At 54.0% G+C, this 21,634-nt stretch overlaps 1 protein-coding gene across 2 annotated transcripts in view; it reads left to right on the top strand.

Moving 5' to 3' along the window:
* LOC145352384 (estrogen receptor beta-like) overlaps nucleotides 1–21,634 on the top strand; it is a 157,650-nt gene that overhangs the window by 103,165 nt on the left and 32,851 nt on the right. For both annotated transcript variants that reach the window (XM_080202164.1, XM_080202165.1), the window contains exons 5-6: nucleotides 2,190–2,495; nucleotides 5,021–5,159. In XM_080202164.1, coding sequence (XP_080058290.1) covers nucleotides 2,190–2,495; nucleotides 5,021–5,159 — 445 coding nt within the window. The remainder of the gene's footprint in view (nucleotides 1–2,189; nucleotides 2,496–5,020; nucleotides 5,160–21,634) is intronic.

The following is a 21,634-nucleotide window of genomic DNA, read 5'->3' as shown; positions in this document are numbered from 1 at the left end:
TCAGTATTGAGCTGGAATGGTGAGGAGATCAGGGACCATCAGTGTGCGGACAGTACATTCCCCCACTCTACTGAAGGGAAATCTCAGCCAATGGAGAGATACAGAAGAGAGAGAAAGTAGAAGGATTGAGGGGAGGGATTGGATTCGGAGTGGTTCTGTAGACGGAGTGGGTTCTCACTGGGGTGGAGGAGGTTGAGAGGTGACCTGATTGCATTCGAGAGAGAAACTGGACAATGTTAATCCAGACTCATCGTTTCACCTTGTCCAGGACAGGAGAACCAGAGGATAGCTGGAGAGAGGAGATTGAAAACTAAACTGAGGAAACACCAGATAGCAACTAATATCGTTCTGCACCCCCTCCCCCCCCCACCCTCCTTCCAGCCCCATGGGCAGGGTGGTAGGGGGGTGGTGACGGGGACTACTTTTTACCTGGGGGGGTGTGGGTGGGTGTGATGGGTGAGGGTCCTGTTGCCTACTTGGGATTAATGTCAATGGTCAGTGAGGCTCTAATCACCAACTGTTATTCATCAGCACAGTGGGCCGACGGACAGGAAACTCCCCGCGTGGGAAACACGCTAAGGCAGGGAACTCTCCACATGGGAAACACGCTAAGGCAGGGAACTCTCCACATGGGAAACACGCTAAGGCAGGAAACTCTCCACATGGGAAACACGCTAAGGCAGGAAACTCTCCACATGGGAAACACGCTAAGGCAGGAAACTCTCCACATGGGAAACACGCTAAGGCAGGAAACTCTCCACATGGGAAACACGCTAAGGCAGGAAACTCCCCACATGGGAAACACGCTAAGGCAGGAAACTCCCCACATGGGAAACACGCTAAGGCAGGAAACTCTCCACATGGGAAACACGCTAAGGCAGGAAACTCCCCACATGGGAAACACGCTAAGGCAGGAAACTCTCCACATGGGAAACACGCTAAGGCAGGAAACTTGCCATGTGGGAAACACGCCAAGATAGAAAATTCATCATGAAGGTAACTCCCTAAGACAAGGAACTCTCCATATGGGAAACACGCTAAGACAAGTGTGAGAGGCGTGAGACCTGGTGAGTGCCGTGTGTTACAGGCTGAGGGGAACAGGTGACTTTGTTCCTGTGACTCTCACAGACTCTCTTCATCAGGGGATTAAACAGCAGCGCAATATCCGACATCACTTCATGAGAACCTTTCAAACAAAAACTGACCCCAAGCTGTAGAATATCTTTGGATAAGCAGCCAAAACACTGGGCAAAGCAATAAAGGAAGAACCTGCATTTATATAGCACCTTTCAGGCCTCAGGACCTCACAAGACAATTTTCAGCCCAGTGAAGTGAGGGTGGATTTTACAGAGAGTCTGAAAGGAGAAAGGTGAGGTGTGGAGGTTTGGTGAGGGGAGGTGAGGTGTGGAGGTTTGGTGAGGGGAGGTGAGGTGTGGAGGTTTGGTGAGGGGAGGTGAGGTGTGGAGGTTTGGTGAGGGAAGGGGAGGTGTGGAGGTTTGGTGAGGGGAGGTGAGGTGTGGAGGTTTGGTGAGGGAAGGGGAGGTGTGGAGGTTTGGTGAGGGGAGGTGAGGTGTGGAGGTTTGGTGAGGGAAGGGGAGGTGTGGAGGTTTGGTGAGGGGAGGTGAGGTGTGGAGGTTTGGTGAGGGGAGGTGAGGTTTGGTGAGGGGAGGTGAGGTGTGGAGGTTTGGTGAGGGAAGGTTTGGAGAGGGGCAGGGATCTGAGGCTGGAGGAGGGGATTACAGAGATAGGGAGTGGGCAAGGCCACGGGGGATTATTCCAAAGGGAGGAATTTATAATCAGGGACTGTCAGGGAGTGGGATAGGCTGATGGGAGTGGGTGTGAGTTAGGGAATGGACAGCAGGGTTCAGGGTGAGCTGCGGTTCACAATCGATGGGAGATGGGTGTTAGAGCAGAATCTTTGTTTCCATGGAGTTAGGTGTAACCCGGAGGCAGGAGGAGGTCAGGCTGTGGGGAAGGTCACTGCCCTTCCCTGTATGGGGCTATAGGTGACTCCAGTCCTCACACTGAAATGGTGAAATGGCCCCTGGAGGGGGTCAGCGAGAGCCTGGGTTTCTCTCGAGTGTGGGAGCTGCCACACTAACTCCAGCTCAGGGGTGAGGGGAGTGGGGCTGAGCCAGTCTGAGGGGCAATAAACTCAGTGACACGGCTTCCTTCTCTCTCTATTACAGACTCGCGGAGGGAACGCTGCAGCTATCGCCTGGGCCGACACAACCAGCTCGCCAACCCACAGCCCCAGCTCACTAACCGGGCCAAGAGGAGCATGGACAGTCAGCTCGGTAACCTCACTCAGACCTGCCTCAGCCAACTCGCCCCAGAGAAACTACTCAGCTCCCTACTGGAGGCTGAACCTCCAAACATTTACTCACTCAAACATCCCAATAAACCCTACACCGAGGCATCCATGATGATGTCACTCACTAACCTGGCAGACAGGGAGCTGGTTCATATGATCGCCTGGGCAAAGAAAGTTCCAGGTAAACATTCAACCTCTTCATTCATAAAGCTTCACACTGGCACAGGGAGCTTTACTCTGTATCTAACCCCGTGCTGTACCTGTCCTGGGAGTGTTTGATGGGGACAGTGTAGAGGGAGCTTTACTCTGTACCTAACCCCGTGCTGTACCTGTCCTGGGAGTGTTTGATGGGGTGGACAGTGTAGAGGGAGCTTTACTCTGTATCTAACCCCGTGCTGTACCTGTCCTGGGAGTGTTTGATGGGGGGACAGTGTAGAGGGAGCTTTACTCTGTATCTAACCCCGTGCTGTACCTGTCCTGGGAGTGTTTGATGGGGACAGTGTAGAGGGAGCTTTACTCTGTATCTAACCCCGTGCTGTACCTGTCCTGGGAGTGTTTGATGGGGTGGACAGTGTAGAGGGAGCTTTACTCTGTATCTAACCCCGTGCTGTACCTGTCCTGGGAGTGTTTGATGGGGGGACAGTGTAGAGGGAGCTTTACTCTGTATCTAACCCCGTGCTGTACCTGTCCTGGGAGTGTTTGATGGGGGGACAGTGTAGAGGGAGCTTTACTCTGTATCTAACCCCGTGCTGTATCTGTCCTGGGAGTGTTTGATGGGGGGACAGTGTAGAGGGAGCTTTACTCTGTATCTAACCCCGTGCTGTGTCAGTCCTGGGAGTGTTTGATGGGGGGACAGTGTAGAGGGAGCTTTACTCTGTATCTAACCCCGTGCTGTGTCAGTCCTGGGAGTGTTTGATGGGGGGACAGTGTAGAGGGAGCTTTACTCTGTATCTAACCCCGTGCTGTGTCAGTCCTGGGAGTGTTTGATGGGGGGACAGTGTAGAGGGAGCTTTACTCTGTATCTAACCCCGTGCTGTACCTGTCCTGGGAGTGTTTGATGGGGGACAGTGTAGAGGGAGCTTTACTCTGTATCTAACCCCGTGCTGTACCTGTCCTGGGAGTGTTTGATGGGGACAGTGTAGAAGGAGCTTTACTCTGTATCTAACCCCGTGCTGTACCTGTCCTGGGAGTGTTTGATGGGGACAGTGTAGAGGGAGCTTTACTCTGTATCTAACCCCGTGCTGTACCTGTCCTGGGAGTGTTTGATGGGGGGACAGTGTAGAGGGAGCTTTACTCTGTATCTAACCCCGTGCTGTACCTGTCCTGGGAGTGTTTGATGGGGACAGTGTAGAGGGAGCTTTACTCTGTATCTAACCCCGTGCTGTACCTGTCCTGGGAATGTTTGATGGGGACAGTGTAGAGGGAGCTTTACTCTGTATCTAACCCCATGCTGTACCTGTCCTGGGAGTGTTTGATGGGGGGACAGTGTAGAGGGAGCTTTACTCTGTATCTAACCCTGTGCTGTGTCAGTCCGGGGAGTGTTTGATGGGGACAGTGTAGAGGGAGCTTTACTCTGTATCTAACCCCGTGCTGTCCCTGTCCTGGGAGTGTTTGATGGGGACAGTGTAGAGGGAGCTTTACTCTGTATCTAACCCCGTGCTGTACCTGTCCTGGGAGTGTTTGATGGGAACAGTGTAGAGGGAGCTTTACTCTGTATCTAACCCCGTGCTGTACCTGTCCTGGGAGTGTTTGATGGGAACAGTGTAGAGGGAGCTTTACTCTGTATCTAACCCCGTGCTGTACCTGTCCTGGGAGTGTTTGATGGGGGGACAGTGTAGAGGGAGCTTTACTCTGTATCTAACCCTGTGCTGTACCTGTCCTGGGAGTGTTTGATGGGGACAGTGTAGAGGGAGCTTTACTCTGTATCTAACCCCGTGCTGTACCTGTCCTGGGAGTGTTTGATGGGGGGACAGTGTAGAGGGAGCTTTACTCTGTATCTAACCCCGTGCTGTACCTGTCCTGGGAGTGTTTGATGGGGGACAGTGTAGAGGGAGCTTTACTCTGTATCTAACCCTGTGCTGTACCTGTCCTGGGAGTGTTTGATGGGGACAGTGTAGAGGGAGCTTTACTCTGTATCTAACCCCGTGCTGTACCTGTCCTGGGAGTGTTTGATGGGGACAGTGTAGAGGGAGCTTTACTCTGTATCTAACCCCGTGCTGTACCTGTCCTGGGAGTGTTTGATGGGGGGACAGTGTAGAGGGAGCTTTACTCTGTATCTAACCCCGTGCTGTACCTGTCCTGGGAGTGTTTGATGGGGGGGGACAGTGTAGAGGGAGCTTTACTCTGTATCTAACCCCGTGCTGTCCCTGTCCTGGGAGTGTTTGATGGGGGGGACAGTGTAGAGGGAGCTTTACTCTGTATCTAACCCCGTGCTGTCCCTGTCCTGGGAGTGTTTGATTGGGGGGACAGTGTAGAGGGAGCTTTACTCTGTATCTAACCCCATGCTGTACCTGTCCTGGGAGTGTTTGATGGGAGACAGTGTAGAGGGAGCTTTACTCTGTATCTAACCCCGTGCTGTCCCTGTCCTGGGAGTGTTTGATGGGGACAGTGTAGAGGGAGATTTACTCTGTATCTGAGCCTGTGTAACCATGGTATCCACCTTCAAAGCGATGTGATGAATACCTGATGCTGTGTTAATGTTGGCAGGTTTTCTTGACCTGGATCTCCATGACCAAGTGCAGCTCCTGGAGTGTTGCTGGTTGGAAGTTTTAATGGTGGGTTTGATGTGGAGGTCGATTGAATATCCTGGGAAACTGCTCTTTGCTCCGGATCTCATTCTGGACAGGTGAGGGGAATGTGAATTACTTTTGTTCTGGCTTTGCAGATGTGTCTCTGCCCCCCCGCCCCCTCCGGCCCCCCGCCCCCTCCGACCCCCCGCCCCCCTCCGACCCCCCGCCCCCTCCGCCCCCCGCCCCCTCCGGCCCCCCGCCCCCTCTGCCCCCTCTGCCCCCCGCCCCCTCCGACCCCCCGCCCCGTTTATTCCTTGTTTCTCTTCATCAACTGAATGTTATTCTGAATTTCCAGCTGACTTACAGCATCCAGAACATATTGTGGAGAGAGTCCCAGGTGTCCCCTCCCCTGCTGCTCCCTATCAGTAAAGTTTAAAGTTTATTTATTAATCACTAGTGGGTTTACATTAACACTGCAATGAAGTTACTGTGAAAATCCCCTAGTTGCCACACCCCAGTGCCTGTTTGGGTAAACTGAGGGAGAATTTAGCATGGCCAATCCACGTAACCGGGACATCTTTCAGCCTGAAGTAAATATAGAAATCATAGAAACCCTACAGTACAGAAAGAGGCTATTCAGCCCATCGAGTCTGCACCGACCACAATCCCACCCTATTCCCACAACCCTGCTAATTCCCCCAACACTAGGGTCAATTTATCACAGCCAATCAACCTAACCCGCACATTTTTGGACTGTGGGAGGAAACCCATGCAGACACGAGGAGAATGTGCAACTTCCACACAGACTGCAACCCAAGCTGGGGATCGAACCCAGGTTCATGGAGCTGTGGAGCAGTAGTGCTAACCACTGCGCTACCATGTCGCCCCATACAACATACCACCGACTCAAGAACAGCTTCTTCCCTGCTATCATCAGACTTTTGAATGGACCGACCTCACATTAAGTTGATCTTTCTCTACACCCTAGCAATGACTGTAACACTACATTCTGCACTCTCTCCTTTCCTTCTCTATGAACGGTATGTTTCGTCTGTATAGCGTGAAAGAAACAACACTTTTCACTTTTTACTAATATATGTGACAATAATAAATCAAATCTTTTGGACTATGGGAAAAAACCAGAGCACCTGGAGAAAACCCACACAGACATGGGGAGAATGTGCAGACTCTGCACAGACAGTGACCCAAGCTGGGAATTGAACCCAGGACCCTGGCGCTGTGAAACAGCAGTGCTAACCCACTGTGAACCCAGGTCCCTGGGCACTGTGAGACAGCAGTGCTAACCCACTGTGAACCCAGGACCCTAGCGCTGTGAGGCAGCAGCGCTAACCCACTGTGAACCCGGGCCTCTAGCGCTGTGAGGCAGCAGTGATAACCCACTGTGAACCCAGGTCCCTGGGCACTGTGAGGCAGCAGTGCTAACCCACTGTGTGAACCCGGGTCCCTGGGCTCTGTGAGGCAGCAGCGCTAACCCACTGTGTGAACCCAGGCCCCTGGGCGCTGTGAGACAGCAGTGCTAACCCACTGTGTGAACCCGGGTCCCTGGGCGCTGTGAGGCAGCAGCGCTAACCCACTGTGTGAACCCAGGTCCCTGGGCGCTGTGAGACAGCAGTGCTAACCCACTGTGTGAACCCAGGTCCCTGGGCGCTGTGAGACAGCAGTGCTAACCCACTGTGTGAACCCAGGTCCCTGGGCGCTGTGAGACAGCAGTGCTAACCCACTGTGTGAACCCGGGTCCCTGGGGCTGTGAGACAGCAGCGCTAACCCACTGTGTGAACCCGGGTCCCTGGGGCTGTGAGACAGCAGCGCTAACCCACTGTGTGAACCCGGGTCCCTGGGCACTGTGAGACAGCAGTGCTAACCCACTGTGTGAACCCGGGTCCCTGGGCGCTGTGAGGCAGCAGTGCTAACCCACTGTGAACCCAGGTCCCTGGGCGCTGTGAGACAGCAGTGCTAACCCACTGTGTGAACCCGGGTCCCTGGGGCTGTGAGACAGCAGCGCTAACCCACTGTGTGAACCCGGGTCCCTGGGGCTGTGAGACAGCAGCGCTAACCCACTGTGTGAACCCGGGTCCCTGGGCACTGTGAGACAGCAGCGCTAACCCACTGTGTGAACCCGGGTCCCTGGGCTCTGTGAGGGAGCAGCGCTAACCCACTGTGTGAACCCGGGTCCCTGGGCGCTGTGAGACAGCAGTGCTAACCCACTGTGTGAACCCAGGCCCCTGGGCGCTGTGAGACAGCAGCGCTAACCCACTGTGTGAACCCAGGTCCCTGGGCACTGTGAGGCAGCAGCGCTAACCCACTGTGTGAACCCGGGTCCCTGGGCGCTGTGAGACAGCAGTGCTAACCCACTGTGTGAACCCAGGCCCCTGGGCGCTGTGAGACAGCAGCGCTAACCCACTGTGTGAACCCGGGTCCCTGGGCACTGTGAGACAGCAGTGCTAACCCACTGTGTGAACCCAGGCCCCTGGGCGCTGTGAGACAGCAGCGCTAACCCACTGTGTGAACCCAGGTCCCTGGGCACTGTGAGGCAGCAGCGCTAACCCACTGTGTGAACCCGGGTCCCTGGGCTCTGTGAGGGAGCAGTGCTAACCCACTGTGTGAACCCGGGTCCCTGGGCGCTGTGAGACAGCAGCGCTAACCCACTGTGTGAACCCAGGTCCCTGGGCGCTGTGAGGCAGCAGTGCTAACCCACTGTGTGAACCCGGGTCCCTGGGCGCTGTGAGACAGCAGTGCTAACCCACTGTGTGAACCCGGGTCCCTGGGCGCTGTGAGGCAGCAGTGCTAACCCACTGTGTGAACCCGGGTCCCTGGGCGCTGTGAGACAGCAGCGCTAACCCACTGTGTGAACCCGGGTCCCTGGGCGCTGTGAGGCAGCAGTGCTAACCCACTGTGTGAACCCAGGTCCCTGGGCGCTGTGAGGCAGCAGTGCTAACCCACTGTGAACCCGGGTCCCTGGGCGCTGTGAGGCAGCAGTGCTAACCCACTGTGTGAACCCGGGTCCCTGGGCAGTGTGAGACAGCAGTGCTAACCCACTGTGTGAACCCAGGTCCCTGGGCGCTGTGAGGCAGCAGTGCTAACCCACTGTGTGAACCCGGGTCCCTGGGCGCTGTGAGGCAGCAGTGCTAACCCACTGTGTGAACCCGGGTCCCTGGGGCTGTGAGGCAGCAGTGCTAACCCACTGTGTGAACCCGGGTCCCTGGGCACTGTGAGGCAGCAGTGCTAACCCACTGTGTGAACCCAGGTCCCTGGGCGCTGTGAGGCAGCAGTGCTAACCCACTGTGAACCCAGGTCCCTGGGCGCTGTGAGACAGCAGTGCTAACCCACTGTGTGAACCCAGGTCCCTGGGCGCTGTGAGGCAGCAGTGCTAACCCACTGTGTGAACCCGGGTCCCTGGGCGCTGTGAGACAGCAGTGCTAACCCACTGTGTGAACCCGGGTCCCTGGGCACTGTGAGACAGCAGCGCTAACCCACTGTGTGAACCCGGGTCCCTGGGCGCTCTGAGGCAGCAGCGCTAACCCACTGTGTGAACCCGGGTCCCTGGGCGCTGTGAGACAGCAGTGCTAACCCACTGTGTGAACCCGGGTCCCTGGGCGCTGTGAGACAGCAGCGCTAACCCACTGTGTGAACCCGGGTCCCTGGGCGCTCTGAGGCAGCAGCGCTAACCCACTGTGTGAACCCGGGTCCCTGGGCGCTGTGAGGCAGCAGTGCTAACCCACTGTGTGAACCCGGGTCCCTGGGCACTGTGAGACAGCAGTGCTAACCCACTGTGTGAACCCGGGTCCCTGGGCGCTGTGAGGCAGCAGTGATAACCCACTGTGTGAACCCGGGTCCCTGGGCACTGTGAGACAGCAGTGCTAACCCACTGTGTGAACCCGGGTCCCTGGGCTCTGTGAGGGAGCAGTGCTAACCCACTGTGTGAACCCGGGTCCCTGGGCTCTGTGAGGGAGCAGCGCTAACCCACTGTGTGAACCCGGGTCCCTGGGCGCTGTGAGACAGCAGTGCTAACCCACTGTGTGAACCCAGGCCCCTGGGCGCTGTGAGACAGCAGCGCTAACCCACTGTGTGAACCCAGGTCCCTGGGCACTGTGAGGCAGCAGCGCTAACCCACTGTGTGAACCCGGGTCCCTGGGCGCTGTGAGACAGCAGTGCTAACCCACTGTGTGAACCCAGGCCCCTGGGCGCTGTGAGACAGCAGCGCTAACCCACTGTGTGAACCCGGGTCCCTGGGCACTGTGAGACAGCAGTGCTAACCCACTGTGTGAACCCAGGCCCCTGGGCGCTGTGAGACAGCAGCGCTAACCCACTATGTGAACCCAGGTCCCTGGGCACTGTGAGGCAGCAGCGCTAACCCACTGTGTGAACCCGGGTCCCTGGGCTCTGTGAGGGAGCAGTGCTAACCCACTGTGTGAACCCGGGTCCCTGGGCGCTGTGAGACAGCAGCGCTAACCCACTGTGTGAACCCAGGTCCCTGGGCGCTGTGAGGCAGCAGTGCTAACCCACTGTGTGAACCCGGGTCCCTGGGCGCTGTGAGACAGCAGTGCTAACCCACTGTGTGAACCCGGGTCCCTGGGCGCTGTGAGGCAGCAGTGCTAACCCACTGTGTGAACCCGGGTCCCTGGGCGCTGTGAGACAGCAGCGCTAACCCACTGTGTGAACCCGGGTCCCTGGGCGCTGTGAGGCAGCAGTGCTAACCCACTGTGTGAACCCAGGTCCCTGGGCGCTGTGAGGCAGCAGTGCTAACCCACTGTGAACCCGGGTCCCTGGGCGCTGTGAGGCAGCAGTGCTAACCCACTGTGTGAACCCGGGTCCCTGGGCAGTGTGAGACAGCAGTGCTAACCCACTGTGTGAACCCAGGTCCCTGGGCGCTGTGAGGCAGCAGTGCTAACCCACTGTGTGAACCCGGGTCCCTGGGCGCTGTGAGGCAGCAGTGCTAACCCACTGTGTGAACCCGGGTCCCTGGGGCTGTGAGGCAGCAGTGCTAACCCACTGTGTGAACCCGGGTCCCTGGGCACTGTGAGGCAGCAGTGCTAACCCACTGTGTGAACCCAGGTCCCTGGGCGCTGTGAGGCAGCAGTGCTAACCCACTGTGAACCCAGGTCCCTGGGCGCTGTGAGACAGCAGTGCTAACCCACTGTGTGAACCCAGGTCCCTGGGCGCTGTGAGGCAGCAGTGCTAACCCACTGTGTGAACCCGGGTCCCTGGGCGCTGTGAGACAGCAGTGCTAACCCACTGTGTGAACCCGGGTCCCTGGGCACTGTGAGACAGCAGCGCTAACCCACTGTGTGAACCCGGGTCCCTGGGCGCTCTGAGGCAGCAGCGCTAACCCACTGTGTGAACCCGGGTCCCTGGGCGCTGTGAGACAGCAGTGCTAACCCACTGTGTGAACCCGGGTCCCTGGGCGCTGTGAGACAGCAGCGCTAACCCACTGTGTGAACCCGGGTCCCTGGGCGCTCTGAGGCAGCAGCGCTAACCCACTGTGTGAACCCGGGTCCCTGGGCGCTGTGAGGCAGCAGTGCTAACCCACTGTGTGAACCCGGGTCCCTGGGCACTGTGAGACAGCAGTGCTAACCCACTGTGTGAACCCGGGTCCCTGGGCGCTGTGAGGCAGCAGTGATAACCCACTGTGTGAACCCGGGTCCCTGGGCACTGTGAGACAGCAGTGCTAACCCACTGTGTGAACCCGGGTCCCTGGGCGCTGTGAGGCAGCAGTGCTAACCCACTGTGTGAACCCGGGTCCCTGGGCACTGTGAGGCAGCAGTGCTAACCCACTGTGTGAACCCGGGTCCCTGGGCGCTGTGAGGCAGCAGTGCTAACCCACTGTGTGAACCCGGGTCCCTGGGCACTGTGAGACAGCAGTGCTAACCCACTGTGTGAACCCAGGTCCCTGGGCGCTCTGAGACAGCAGCGCTAACCCACTGTGTGAACCCGGGTCCCTGGGCGCTGTGAGACAGCAGTGCTAACCCACTGTGTGAACCCGGGTCCCTGGGCACTGTGAGACAGCAGTGCTAACCCACTGTGTGAACCCAGGTCCCTGGGCGCTGTGAGGCAGCAGTGCTAACCCACTGTGTGAACCCAGGTCCCTGGGCACTGTGAGGCAGCAGTGCTAACCCACTGTGTGAACCCGGGTCCCTGGGCAGTGTGAGACAGCAGTGCTAACCCACTGTGTGAACCCGGGTCCCTGGGCGCTGTGAGACAGCAGTGCTAACCCACTGTGTGAACCCGGGTCCCTGGGCACTGTGAGGCAGCAGTGCTAACCCACTGTGTGAACCCAGGTCCCTGGGCGCTGTGAGGCAGCAGTGCTAACCCACTGTGTGAACCCAGGTCCCTGGGCACTGTGAGGCAGCAGTGCTAACCCACTGTGTGAACCCGGGTCCCTGGGCAGTGTGAGACAGCAGTGCTAACCCACTGTGTGAACCCGGGTCCCTGGGCACTGTGAGGCAGCAGTGCTAACCCACTGTGTGAACCTGGGTCCCTGGGCGCTGTGAGACAGCAGTGCTAACCCACTGTGTGAACCCGGGTCCCTGGGCACTGTGAGGCAGCAGTGCTAACCCACTGTGTGAACCCGGGTCCCTGGGCGCTGTGAGACAGCAGTGCTAACCCACTGTGTGAACCCGGGTCCCTGGGCACTGTGAGGCAGCAGTGCTAACCCACTGTGTGAACCCGGGTCCCTGGGCAGTGTGAGACAGCAGTGCTAACCCACTGTGTGAACCCGGGTCCCTGGGCACTGTGAGACAGCAGTGCTAACCCACTGTGCCACGAGGGGGGGAGGGAGACTTTGGGATATTAATCTGACTGGGCTATCTGAACCCTGTCAGAAAGGGGGCAATGGGGGAGATTCAATGGAGCAGGAGGATGATCCTTGGCTGAGAGAGTGGGAGAGAGAGAGAGGCTGGAATAAAATGGCTCATTTGAGAGGGGAATAAAAACCAAATGTGAGATCATAATTTAAAATTAGATAAATTTAAACAGCTTGAGATTAAAAACTCAAATAATTTACTTTTTTATTTGACAGGGATGTTGGCAGCTGTAACTGGCAGTTGGGTGGACAGCATCTGAGATTAATAAAATCCTGTGAAAAGCGAGGGTTTAAAACTCTTGTCCCTGATGTGGTTTTCTGTCAATCTGAGCACAGCTCAGCCTGGATCTCCCTCCCCACTCAGTCTCCCTCAGTCACCATCATAAACCTTCAACAACGTATCCACACACATACACACCCACACACACACCCACACACACACCCACACACACAGACACACACACACCCACACACCCACACACACACACACCCACACACCCACACACACACACCCACACACACACACACACACACCCACACACACACCCACACACCCACACACACACCCACCCACACACCCACCCCCACATACACACCCCCACATACACACCCCCACATACACACCCCCACATACACACACCCATATACACACACCCACACATACACCCACACACACACACCCACATACACATAGTCACACACACACACACCCATATACACACACCCACCCACATACACCCACCCACACCCACACACACACCCACACCCACACACCCACATACACATAGTCACCCACACACACACACTCAGCCACACCCACCCCCCCCACACACACACACACCCACCCACACACACACCCCACCCACCCACACACCCCCACCCACACATCCCCACCCACACACCACCACCTACACACCCCCACACTTTCACACACACACACAAACACACATACCCCCCCCACACACACACACAAACACTCCCACCCACACACATACACCCCCACCTTACCCCCACACCCCCACACTATCAGCCATACACACACACACACACCTTCTCTATATGCCTCACCCATCCCTCCCCCATGATCCTTTGCCATTTTTAAAAATTATTTTCTTACATTTGACATGGGTGTCATTGGCCAGTATTGTAACCACTAATTGTCTTTGATTTGATTGGATTTATTATTGTCACATGTATTAATTTGCAGTGAAAATTATTGTTTCTTGTGTGCTATACAGACAAAGCATACCATTCATAGAGAAGGAAAGGGGAGAGAGTGCAGAATGTAGTGTTACAGATATAGGTAGGGTGTAGAGAAAGATCAACTTTGTGAGGAAGTGGTGGTGAGCTGCTTTCTTGAACCGCTGCAGTCCATGTGCAGAATGTACACCACAGTGCTGTTAAAGAACAAAGAATAAAGACGATTACAGCACAGGAACAGGCCCTTCGGCCCTCCAAGCTGCACCGACCATACTGCCCCGACTGAACTAAAACCCCCTACCCTTCCGGGGACCATATCCCTCTATTCCTAGCCGATTCATGGATTTGTCAAGATGGCCTTTTAAAAATCACTATTGTATCCACTTCCACTACCTCCCCCAGCAATGAGTTCCAGGCACCCACCACCCTCTGTGTAAAAAAACCTGCCTCGTACATCTCCTTTAAACCTTGCCCCTCGCACCTTAAACTATGCCCCCTAGTAATTGACTCTACCACCCTGGGAAAAAGCTTCTGACTATCCACTCTGTCCATGCCTCTCAATCTTGTAGCCTTCTATCAGGTCTCCCCTCAGCCTCTGTCACCCCAGCGAGAACAAACCAAGTTTCTCCAACCTCTCCTCATAGCTAATGCCCTCCGTACCAGGCAACATCCTGGTAAATCTTTTCTATACTCTCTCCAAAGCCTCCACATCCTTCTGGTAGTGTAGTGACCAGAATTGAACACTGTATTCCAAGTGCGGCCTCACTAAGCTATAAAGCATTAACGTGGCTTGCCAATTTTTAAACTCAGTACCCCAGCCGATGAATACCCCATGCCGTATGCCTCCTTGACTACCTTCCCCACATGCATTGCCAGTTTCAATGACCTGTGTATCTGTACACCCAGATCCCTCTGCCTATCAGTATTCTTAAGGGTTCTGCCATTTACTATATATTTCCTATCTGTATTAAACCTTCCAAAATGCATTGTCTCATATTTGTCTGGATTAAACTCCATCTGCCATCTCTCCGCCCAAGTCTCCAACTGATCTATATCCTGCTGTATCCTCTGATGATCCTCATCGCTGTCCGCAAATCCACCAAACCTTTGTATCATCCACAAACTTACTAATCAATCCAGTTACATTTTCCCTCCACATCATTTATATATATTACAAACAGCAAAGGTCCCAGCACTGATCCCTGAGGAACACCACTTGTCACAGCCCTCCATTCAGAAACACACCCTCCCACTGCTACCCTCTGTCTTCTTTGACCGAGCCAGTTCTGTATCCAGTATTGTTAGTGGGGGGGAATTCCAGGATTTTGATCCAGTGACACTGAAGGAACAGCTGATATAAAGTCAGGATGGTGAGTGGCTTGGAGGGAAACTTGAAGGTGGTGGTGTTTCCACGTATCTGCTGCCCTTGTCCTTCTAGATGGAAGTGGTCATGGGTTTGGAAGGTGCTGCCTAAGGATCTTTGATGAATTGCTGCAGCGCATCTTGTAGATAGTACACACCGCTGCTTCTGAGTATCAGTGGTGGAGGGATTGAATGTTTGTAGATGTGGTGCCAATCAAGTGGGCTGCTTTGTCCTGGATGGTGTTGAGCTTCTTGAATATTGTTGGAGCTGCACCCATCCAGGCAAGTGAGGAGTCTTCCATCATGCTCCTGTGAGTTAGATTTTTTGTGGCTATCTTTGTGGGCTATAATTTTGGACCCCTCCCACCATACTGAGGTCAGTAATAAGGTTCATCTTGTCTCTGCAGTCACCCTGGCCCCATGTGGCTCAGACCTAACCTCAAGGTCAAGGTGGGGATTAGTCTGACACACACTGGGGTGGGAACATTCACTAATGATCCCTGTGCCCAGGATGTGTGTGCTACAACTACACACAATGAACCCCTGATTGCACCCACTTCCCTCCCATTATTGAACCGTACTCATGAAGATTTACTGATCTCCACCCCATCTCTCTCTGCATTTATTACACATCAGTCTGCGTTTTTATGTGAATAATCCCCTCACCCTTCTCCAATTGTGGCCCATCTTCCACCATCTGACCACAGAATCCTTCAGCACAGAGAGGCCATTCAGCCCTCTGTGTCCGTGCTAGCTTTTTGACAGAGTTATCTCCCATTCCCCCAGCTGACCCTGCAAACTCATTCTCCTGTGAAAATATTTCAAGGAAAAGCAAGAGACAGAAACAGCCCAAGATCAGAAAGAGATGACAAAAGCAGCAATTCAAAAAGTATAAAATCCAGTGAGTGTGAGGAACACTCGAAAGGATCAGTAACATCTGGAAAGACAGAAGACAGCTGGAATCGTCTAGGTTGCTGTTCTCGGCAGAGAAACTTATCAGAGTCAAAGTGAAAGGAAAGTAACCCCACTCTGAACTGCTGACCTCTATATCCAGAGGATATAACATGGCAAAGGTCAGCCCTTATTAAACATAGAATATAGAACCTTACAGCACAGTATAGGCCCTCGATGTTGTGCTGAGCTTTGTTCAAACCCACGATCACTCTATCCCACTCCCTATCATTCTGCTGTGCTCCATGTACCTACCCAATAACCGCTTGAAAATTCCTAAAGTGTCCGACTCCACTATCACAGCAGGCAGTGCATTCCACACCCCAACCACTCTCTGAGTGAAGAATCTACCACGGACATCCCTCCTATATCTCCCACCGTCAACCTTATAGTTATGCCCCCTAGTAACAGCTACATCCACCCGAGGAAATAGTCTCTGAACGTCCACTCTATCTATCCCCCTCATCATCTTATAAACCTTTATTAAGTCGCCTCTTATCCTCCGCTCTAAAGAGAAAAGCCCCAGCTCCCTCAACCTTTCCTCATAAGACCCACCCTCCAAACCAGGCAGCATCCTGGTAAATCTCCTCTGCACTCTCTCCAATGCTTCCACATCCTTCTTATAGTGAGGTGACCAGAACTGAACACAATATTCCAAATGTGGTCTCACCAAGGTCCGGTATAGTTGCAGCATAACCCCACAGCTCTTAAACTCAAACCCCCTGTTAATAAACGCTAACACACTATGAGCCTTCTTCACACTCTATCCACTTGAGTGGCAACCTTCAGAGATCTGCGGATAAGAACTCCAAGATCTCTCTGTTCCTCCACATTCCTCAGAACCCTGCCGTTGACCCTGTAATCCACACTTAAATCTGTTCTACCAAAATGAATCACCTGACAGTGTAACGTGGAGTCACTGTGAACAGAACACCCCAGGATGGAGATATCAGACAGGGTTTTACAGCTTCACTCATCCCAAAACCAGAAAAATCCCGCCTGAGACCAACGGACCTTCCCGTTGTCCATCCTCCACTCACTCCGATTCCTGAGGTCGGCGGGACAGTAAAATTCTGGCCATCGACCTGAGCAGGAGCCTGGTGTGGAGTAATGCATTCATGTTAAATTATAAGGAGTGATTACACTCTCAAGGGGTCAATTCTTGAGAATTTTAAAGGTTAAGAGATGATTTGAACAAATTTTTCACGATATGAAAGGGATAGACAGGATAGAAAGGAAGAGAAAAAGTATTGCCATGTCTTGGGGAGTTTCAGACGATGGGACAGAGTTTAGAAACATCAGGAATGAGACTAGAAAACATTAATTGACAGAAAGTTTGGAATTCTCTTCCACAAATGACTGTTGAAGCTGAGATTGATGGGTTTTGTTATTGACATGTGTGATGTGGAGCTAGGTTAGAAACCAGCCATATTGACCAATCAGGCTCGAGGGGCTGAATGGCTTCCTCCTTGTCCGAGATTCTGGTGATAGTGTGAGTGAGGAAGTCAGGAGTTGGAGGAAGAAGACAGAGTGAAGAATAGAGTGAGCATTGATAAAGGAACAGATCGTTGATTGAAGCTCGGGGACTATTGGTGTGAGTTAATGTTTCTGACCAATCAAAGAGAAGAAATCAATAAAAATTCAGATGGAGAATAAAGAGAATGAAGATTCTTATAAATTCTACAAAGGTGTGACCTTCACCAAGTGGGAATTTGGTTATTCAGATTGTAAATCGAAATTGCTCAGAGTCTGCTCTGAAATTGCATCAAACTGTGGGGCTTCAGTGTTCTTGGAGAATGTGATGGATTTCCACAGCGATGGATTTGAGAATGATTATAGAGTTTGGGCTTACAGAATGTGTGAGAGACTGGAGTGAATAAAGCCTGACCATTAACCATAGTACCCTGAAGGAGAAAGAGAGAATGTGTCTGGCTGCCTGTCTATATGTGTTTGTGTATCTGTGTGGTGTCTGAGTGTTGTCTGGTTCTGTCTGTCTATGTCTGTGTGTCTATTTAGAACCATAGAAAATTACAGCTCAGAAACAGGCCTTTTGGCCCTTCTTGTCTGTGCCCAACCATTTTTTGCTTAGTCCCACTGACCTGCACTTGGACCATATCCCTCCACACCCCTCTCATCCAAGTTTTTCTTAAATATTAAAAGTGACCCCGCATTTACCACTTTATCCGGCAGCTCATTCCACACTCCCACCACACTGTGTGAAGAAGCGCCCCCAATATTCCCTTTAAACTTTTCTTCTTTCACCCTTAACCCATGCCCTCTGGTTTTTTTTCCTCCCCTAGCCTCAGGTGAAAAAGCCTGCTTGTATTCACTCTATCTATACCCATCAAAATCTTATACACCTCCATCAAATCTCCCCTCATCTATGCTCTAGGGAATAAAGTCCTAACCTATTCAATCTCTCTCTGTAACTCAGCTTCTCAAGTCCTGGCAACATCCTCGTGAACGTTCTCTGCACTCTTTCAACTTTATTTACATCCTTCCCATAACTCGGTGACCAAAACTGTACCCAATACTCTAAATTTGGCATCACCAATGTCTTACACAACCTTACCATAACACACCAATTTTTATACTCGATACTCCGATTTATAAAGGCCAATGTACCAAAAGCACTCTTTACAACCCTATCCATCTGTGACATCACTTTTAGGGAATTCTGTACCTGTATTCCCAGATCCCTCTGTTCATCTGCACTCTTCAGAGTCCTACCATTTACCCTGCGTGTTCTACTTTGGTCTATGCATGATGTATGTGTGTCTCTGTGCGTCTGTGTATGTATTTGTGGATATCTGTCTACATGTTTCTGTATGTGTGTGTAACTGTGTGTCTGAGTGCTATCTGGTTCTGGCTGTCTGTGTGTATTCATGCGTGATATGTGTGTGTATCTGTCTGTGTGTCTGTCTATGTGTATGTGTGTATCTGTTGGTGTGTGTGTCTGTCTACATATGTTTTTCTGTATGTGTATGTAACTATGTCTGTGTCTGAGTGCTGTCTGGTTCTGGCTGTCTGTGTGTATGTTTATGTACATTTATGTGGTTCTGTCTACCTGTGTTCACCTGTGTCTGACTGTGTGTATATGTGTGTGTGTGTGCCTGTATGTGTGCATGTGTCTGACTATGACTGTCTTGTGTGTGTGTGTGTCTGTGCGTGAGAATGTCTGAGTGTGAGTTTATCTGACTGTCTGTGTATGTGAATGTGTCTGTGTTTGTGTGTGTGTCTGTACGTGTGAGTTTATTTGACTGTGCCTGTGTGCGCCTGTGCCTGTGTGCGCCTGTGTGTGCGTGCGCCTGTGTGCATGCGCCTGTGCCTGTGTGCGCCTGTGCCTGTGTGCGCCTGTGTGTGCGTGCGCCTGTGTGTGCGTGCGCCTGTGTGTGCGTGCGCCTGTGTGTGCGTGCGCCTGTGTGTGCGTGCGCCTGTGCCTGTGTGCGCCTGTGCCTGTGTGCGCCTGTGCCTGTGTGCGCCTGTGCCTGTGTGCGCCTGTGCCTGTGTGCGCCTGTGCCTGTGTGCGCCTGTGCGTGCGTGCGCCTGTGCCTGTGTGCGCCTGTGCGTGCGTGCGCCTGTGTGTGCGCGCGCCTGTGTGCACGCGCGCCTGTGTGTGTGTCTGTCTGTGCACCTGTGTGTGTGTGTGCGCCTGTGTGTGCGCCTGTGTGTGTGTGTCTTTTACTACTCAACCTGCTGTTATCTTGGCCAAGTGTCTGTTCCAGTGGAGCTGGGATAATGGTGGTATTTTCCGAGGAGTTTGTATTTGCTCCCATTCCGGCCGTTCATGTGAATATTCCCGGACGTTGCCACGTTTCTGGTCAGCTTCACCCAGTGAAAGGAGAGAAAATTCCTCCATCATTAATTCCAGCAAACTGTTCAAAACCGAATCTGTCACTCCATCACTCTCACTCGATGAGAGCCAATCACTCGGTGACGGGACATTTTACCGTCAGTGTATAAATTAGTAAACTCGATGGACATTACCCTTCCCCAAACCGGAAAATCCCACCCAAGGTCAATGGACCTTTCCATTGTCCACCCCTCACCCTCTCCGATTCCTGTGACAGACACAGCGGGAAAGCACCAGCTTATCTCTTTTCAATCAGTTGTTCATTGCAGCTTCTATCAGCTGTGTCCCGAGGGCCCCGGCCTCCCCGGAAATAGTGGGTTCACCCTCACTCAACACAACATTGCGCTGAGGGAGTGCCGCACTGTCAGAGGGTCAGTGCTGAGGGAGTGCCGCACTGTCAGAGGGTCAGTGCTGAGGGAGTGCCGCACTGTCAGAGGGTCAGCGCTGAGGGAGTGCCGCACCGTCAGGGGGTCAGTGCTGAGGGAGTGCCGCACTGTCAGAGGGTCAGTGCTGAGGGAGTGCCGCACTGTCAGAGGGTCAGTGCTGAGGGAGTGCCGCACTGTCAGAGGGTCAGCGCTGAGGGAGTGCCGCACTGTCAGAGGGTCAGCGCTGAGGGAGTGCCGCACTGTCAGAGGGTCAGTGCTGAGGGAGTGCCGCACTGTCAGGGGGTCAGTGCTGAGGGAGTGCCGCACTGTCAGAGTGTCAGTGCTGAGGGAGTGCCACACTGTCAGAGGGTCAGTGCTGAGGGAGTGCCGCACTGTCAGAGGGTCAGTGCTGAGGGAGTGCCGCACTGTCAGAGGGTCAGTGCTGAGGGAGTGCCGCACTGTCAGAGGGTCAGTGCTGAGGGAGTGCCGCACTGTCAGAGGGTCAGTGCTGAGGGAGTGCCACACTGTCAGAGGGTCAGTGCTGAGGGAGTGCCGCACTGTCAGAGGGTCAGTGCTGAGGGAGTGCCGCACTGTCAGAGGGTCAGTGCTGAGGGAGTGCCGCACTGTCAGAGGGTCAGTGCTGAGGGAGTGCTGCACTGTCAGAGGGTCAGTGCTGAGGGAGTGCCACACTGTCAGAGGGTCAGTGCTGAGGGAGTGCTGCACTGTCAGAGGGTCAGTGCTGAGGGAGTGCCACACTGTCAGAGGGTCAGTGCTGAGGGAGTGCTGCACTGTCAGAGGGTCAGTGCTGAGGGAGTGCCACACTGTCAGAGGGTCAGTGCTGAGGGAGTGCCGCACTGTCAGAGGGTCAGTGCTGAGGGAGCGCCGCACTGTCAGAGGGTCAGTGCTGAGGGAGTGCCGCACTGTCAGAGGGTCAGTGCTGAGGGAGTGCCGCACTGTCAGAGGGTCAGTGCTGAGGGAGTGCCGCACTGTCAGAGGGTCAGTGCTGAGGGAGTGCTGCACTGTCAGAGGGTCAGTGCTGAGGGAGTGCCACACTGTCAGAGGGTCAGTGCTGAGGGAGTGCTGCACTGTCAGAGGGTCAGTGCTGAGGGAGTGCCACACTGTCAGAGGGTCAGTGCTGAGGGAGTGCCACACTGTCAGAGGGTCAGTGCTGAGGGAGTGCTGCACTGTCAGAGGGTCAGTGCTGAGGGAGTGCCACACTGTCAGAGGGTCAGTGCTGAGGGAGTGCCGCACTGTCAGAGGGTCAGTGCTGAGGGAGCGCCGCACTGTCAGAGGGTCAGTGCTGAGGGAGTGCCGCACTGTCAGAGGGTCAGTGCTGAGGGAGTGCCACACTGTCAGAGGGTCAGTGCTGAGGGAGTGCCGCACTGTCAGAGGGTCAGTGCTGAGGGAGTGCCACACTGTCAGAGGGTCAGTGCTGAGGGAGTGCCGCACTGTCAGAGGGTCAGTGCTGAGGGAGCGCCGCACTGTCAGAGGGTCAGTGCTGAGGGAGTGCCGCACTGTCAGAGGGTCAGTGCTGAGGGAGTGCCGCACTGTCAGAGGGTCAGTGCTGAGGGAGTGCCGCACTGTCAGAGGGTCAGTGCTGAGGGAGTGCCGCACTGTCAGAGGGTCACTGCTGAGGAAATGCTAATCTGTTGGCGGGTGGCATGGTGGCACACTGGTTAAAACTGTGGTTTCAGAGCATCAAGGTCCAAGGTTCAACTCCGACCTCAGGTCACTGTCTGTGTGAAATTTGTACATTCTCCTCCAGTTGGAGGACAGAGACCACAGCACTGAGCTTAGTATTAAACAGTGGCACCGTACAGAGGCAGGACATTCAGCCCATCATGCCTGTCCTTAGAAAATACCATCCCTTCCTCTTTCCTCATTACCCTATATATCTGGATGTTGAATTGTAGAATGGACTGTATTGAATCTGCTTTCTTGCCTTTTCAGGCAGTTCACTGCTAGGTGACAGAAGTGTCAGTGAGGGATCACTTTAGGACCAGTGACCGTAATTCTATTGGTTTTAAGATAGCAATGGAG

Source organism: Carcharhinus amblyrhynchos, chromosome 14 (genome assembly GCF_965287045.1).
Source record: "Carcharhinus amblyrhynchos chromosome 14, sCarAmb.v2.hapA, whole genome shotgun sequence".
NCBI lineage: Eukaryota > Metazoa > Chordata > Chondrichthyes > Carcharhiniformes > Carcharhinidae > Carcharhinus > Carcharhinus amblyrhynchos.
This window is presented reverse-complemented; position numbering and strand designations above follow the sequence as displayed.